Here is a 4,835-nt window from a genome sequence, read left to right as displayed (position 1 = left end):
TCTAGAGTATATTATTTCCTTCTATATATAAATATGCATAAGCCTTAGAACTATCGTAACCTCTGATTAATCTTTGTCTTATGGCTAGAGGTAAGGCTTAGGGTAATTAGGGTGTTACAAGCGACGCGTAAGCGTCGTCCACGCCTACGCGTGGCTAGCAGAAATGGAGTGGGACGCGTACACGTCAGGTGATGCACACACGTGGAGTGAGATTGTGCTCCTCGCACAAAGGCAGCACAAAACTCGTGCAACTCTCTGGTTTTTGTACCAGAAGTTGCGAACTCAGCAAACGACGCGTACGCGTCGCACACGCTCACATGTGGATGTGTGAGATGGACAAGTGATGCGTACGCGTCACCGACGCGCACGCGTGGGAAGCATTGTGCTCCCAACATGAAATTCACACGGTTCCATCACAACTCTCTGGTTTGTGTACCGGGAGTTGTGGAAATGCAATCGACGCGTACACGTCGTCCACGCCTACGTGTGGGATGACGACTTTTTTTTTAACAACAAGTAACATGAGGGAAACCATTATAGTGAAATCTTGGCATTCATTCAAGCTACGCATTTTAAAAACACTTAGAATTTTGGACAATACTCAAAATCAGGCATTTTTCCTCAAACTTGCCAATTTAACCAATACCAAGATCAATGAAATCCTCATGAAGACTCTAACAAGCTCAACAAAATCAACTCAACAAAATCAAACAATCACAAAATCAAACAAAGGCTCTAAAACCAAGAAATTATGTACAAGGAAGATCATACCATGGTGGGGTATCTCCCACCTAGCACTTTTCTTTAACGTCTTTAAGTTGGACGGTCATAAGCTTGAGATCATCTTTTTGGAATATCCTCAAGGACATCTATCTTGTCCTTCTTGTTGGCTTTGGTAAGAGTGTCCTTCAAGGGGAGATGCTTCCACTTGTCAATTGCGCCATGATTGGGTGCCTTGTTCACTTGAGGATATGGAAGTCGTGGATCCTTCCCCTTTTCCTTGCTAACTCCTCTTGTACCCAAACCTCTATTGAAGCTTATCTTGTCACTCCCAAAATGTTCTTCAATTACATCATCTTCAACAATATCACAACCAAAAATTGAATGTACCTCTAGAGGTTGCCTTATGGTTTCCTCCAATTTAAACTTCACCACCTTCCCTTTGGCTTCAAATGAGTAATCCCCAGAAAATGCATCTAATTTAAACTAGGATGTCTTTAGGAATGGCCTCCCTAGTAAGATGGAGGATAGCCTATCCGAATCAATGGGAGGTGCCTCTAGGATATGGAAATCCACCGGAAAGACTAAGTCCTTAATTCTCACCAATACATTCTTAGCAATACCCACAACTGAAATTATGCTCTTGTCTGCAAGCACAAACCTAGCTCCGGATCGCCTCAATGGTGCAAGATTCAACTTCTCATAAATCGAGAGTCACATAATGCTCACACACGACCCTAAGTCGCACATACAGTCCTTAAGTTGAATCTCACCAATCATACAAGAAACCAAGCAAGGACCGGGATCAATATATTTTTCAGGAAAATCAACCATCACAGAAGAAGCAAAATTGCCTAATAGATTCATCCCTAGTCCACCAATATTATCTTTATGAATGCACACATCCTTAAGGAACTTAGAATACTTTGGAACTTGATGTATGGCATCAAAGAGTGGAATAGTTACCTCCACATTCTTGAAGATTTGCACTATGTTCGGATCAAGCTCCTCATTCTTCTTGGCCTTCTTGGCTAACGTAGGGAAAGGTATAGGGATTTGTTCCTCTAAGTTGCTCTTCCGCTTCGGTTCCTTGGCCCTCAATTGCTCATCTTCTTTCTTTGCAACTTCTTCCTCCTTTTCATCTTCATCTATCTCCCTTATTTCACCAACTTCTACATGAGGAACATCCACTGCCAACTTGATGGGCTTGGGTTCAACTTCCTCAAGCGTTGTACCACTCCTCAAGGTGATTGCATTGATGATACCCTTTGGGTTTAGGAGAGGTTGGGAAGGAAGGTGGGATGAGCTAGAGGCTTGGTTGGTGTTGGTATTGTTGGTAGGAGGTAGGGATATCCTTGAAAGTAATTCGGTGATGTTGGACAATTGAGCACTCATGTTATAGAATTGGGCCCTATTGTTCTCTTTATTTTTCTCTACCATAGCTCTAAGTCTCTCTTGCTCTTGGTAGAGTGCACGATTAGAGTCATCACCTTGGTTGGTGGAAGAAGAAGAGGGTTGATTAGATTGGAGTCTTTGGTGAGGTGCTTGATATCTAGAGTGGTTGTTGTTGTGATTTTGTTGTGGGTGTTGGTATGGTTGGATATGATGATTTTGCTTGGTGTTGTTTTGATAATGAGAGGATGAGTTGCCTTGGTTCCATCTTTGCTTTTGGTTGTTCCCTTGTGCATTGTTCCTCCACCCTTGATTGAAACTATTACTATGAGAGTAATTATTTTGGCCTTGAGATTGATAGGGTGGACAGTTGTTGTAGTTCACATTGGCTATCGTAAAGGGGTAATCCTGTTGTACTTGATGGCATTGGTCGGTGTAATATGTGGTGCTAGAGCATAAACCACATACTCTAGGAGGTCCTTCAAGTTGGAGGATTTGGGGTGGGGCTTGGACGGCTTGGATTGAGTAAAATTCCTTTTGTTCCTTGTGCATCTTCGTGAGGAGAGTGGTCATGTCCCCAAGCACTTTGGTCAAAGTCGATTCGGAAGGAAGCGCTTCCACCACACCCTTGAGAGGGTTGTTCCTCACCCTTACATGTTGTGTAGCCTCGGCGACATCATTTATCAAGCTCCATGCTTCCGCCGCCGTCTTGTTCTTAGAAAGGGAACCACCACTAGAAGCGGTAAGCAATCTCTTATCCGCCGAGCAGAGACCTCCAGTGAAATAGCTAATGAGCAAGTGAGTGTCCAATCCATGATGTGGACAAGATTTCAATAGTCTCTTGAATCGAGTCCGGTACTCATAGAGGGCCTCTTGGTCTTTTTGCATTATACCAAAAACTTCTTTCTGGATGTAATCGGTCTTCTCCGGCAGAAAGAACTTGTCTAAGAACTCTCTTCCCAATAGATCCCATTTAGTCACCACTTCATCCGGTTGGGAGTAGAACCACTCTTTTGCTTGACCCTCAAGAGAGAAGGGGAAAGCAAAAACCATGATAGCAATCTCATCGGCACCATGCCTTCGAGCCGTAGAACAAGCAACTTGAAAATCTTTTAGATGTCTAATGGGGTCTTAGCCCGGAAATCCATGATACTTGGGGAGCAAATTAATCAAATTATTCTTCAACCCAAAATTTGGATCAAGATTTGGATACCTAGATTGCAACGGTTGAAGAATAAGATTCGGTGCTCCTTGTTCGTGCAAGGTAATCCTACATGGCTCCGCCATGTAGTTTTCACCTATAGGATGCAAAGATGTATCAGTGGTGCCAACAGAAGAATAAGAAGTTGTGGACTCTAAGTCACTCTCAGTTTCGTCTAGTGGTTCAGAAGGTTCCCCAAGAGAGGCCGAAGCACTAACCGTGTAGTCCAACTGCCGCCTAGCTTACCAAGTGTGTAACAAAGTTCTTTCAATCTCAGGATCAAACTCGGCTAAGCTAGAGTTCGGTTGAGACCGAGTCATTTAACTTAGAAGTCATAGCTCATGCATTAAAAGAAATCTAAACTAAAAACAAAAGAATAAAGGCAAGTAAACTATCTACACTATTCACATATTCACATAACCAATATCAAAGCACACGTTGCAACCATTCCCCGGCAACGGCACCAAAAATTTGATGGATAAGATTATGGTCGGTCTAGATTTTATCAAAAAAGATCATGTCATAGTATAGTCCTAGACCAACTTATAACCATATCGTTCAAATTTAGAATTTGGTTGTCATAAAGTCAACCCCAATATAAAGTAACAAAGAGTATTGGTCTCGGGTCGTCCTCAAGAGAATGGGCAAACATGTGCATCAATATTGGTTAGAATTCTGGGGTAGGGAGTCACAAACAAGAATTTAAACTACTAAACTTAACATGCAAGAAATCTTAAATTGCGAGAAACTAAATCAAAGCAACTAAAGCAAGATGTAAGTAAATGTAATCTAGCAAGAGAACATGTAAAGCTATTTCTATTTTAAGACTAAGTAAACAGCTAAACTAACTCTAGTAAGAATCAAATAATTGGGATTTTTGGGGATCAAATATGAATAATAAAAGGAACTCTTGGCTAGGCATGGGAATTGGGGTCACCATCCTTGTCTAATAACCATATCTTGACAATTATGAGGAACCAAGCTCATTAAGTCTACTTCTATGCTTGAAATACGTATAATATCTATTTCAAAGCTTAAAGTACATCAAATGGCTTGATCAATCTCAACTCATAAGTCCCAATCCAACTACTAATTGGCTTAGTAGTAGATTGGTGTCAATGGGTATCAATTTGACCACTAGGGCTCTCAAATCACCAAATCAATTAGATCAATGACTCAAGTTTACCCAATTCCCTTAGCCTAGGCAAAGAGTAAAGAAAAACTACTCCATAATCAAAGGAAACATTTCATCAAACACATGGTATGCATTAACAAAAGACATATTCAAATTGCAAGTTAATTGGAAATTACAAGTACCCACTAATAATTATCAATGGAAAGCAACTCATATAACACTATCAATCATAGAAAACATCAATGTACTAATAGAAATTCAAGATCCATAAAGTTCATAAAATGAGAAAAAAAGGGAAAATAACAAGAAAACATAAATTCAACACAAGATCTAAACAAAATTAAAACTAGAGAACTCAAATTAAGTAAATGAAACTAAAATTAACAA

General features: G+C 40.6%; 1 protein-coding gene across 1 annotated transcript; it reads right to left on the bottom strand.

The window, feature by feature from the left end:
- On the bottom strand, positions 841-3,165 carry LOC110266851. Its single transcript, XM_021111893.1, has 2 exons — positions 1,473-3,165; positions 841-1,166 (listed from the first exon to the last, which is right to left on the bottom strand). The coding sequence occupies exons 1-2, from the start codon at positions 3,163-3,165 to the stop codon at positions 841-843; spliced, it is 2,019 nt and encodes a 672-aa protein (XP_020967552.1).

The sequence above is a fragment of the Arachis ipaensis genome, chromosome B09 (assembly GCF_000816755.2).
Source record: "Arachis ipaensis cultivar K30076 chromosome B09, Araip1.1, whole genome shotgun sequence".
Lineage (NCBI taxonomy): Eukaryota > Viridiplantae > Streptophyta > Magnoliopsida > Fabales > Fabaceae > Arachis > Arachis ipaensis.
Note: the sequence above shows the minus strand (reverse complement) of the source record. Positions and strands in the feature narration are given on the sequence as shown.

Excerpts from the sequence above, each read along its gene's own strand:
- LOC110266851 (XM_021111893.1), bottom strand. The coding sequence starts at position 3,165 with ATGGTTTTTGCTTTCCCCTTCTCTCTTGAGGGTCAAGCAAAAGAGTGG. Across the intron at positions 1,167-1,472 it reads TGAGATTCAACTTAAGGACT|CCAAAGGGAAGGTGGTGAAG; the intron begins GTATGTGCGACT and ends ACTCATTTGAAG.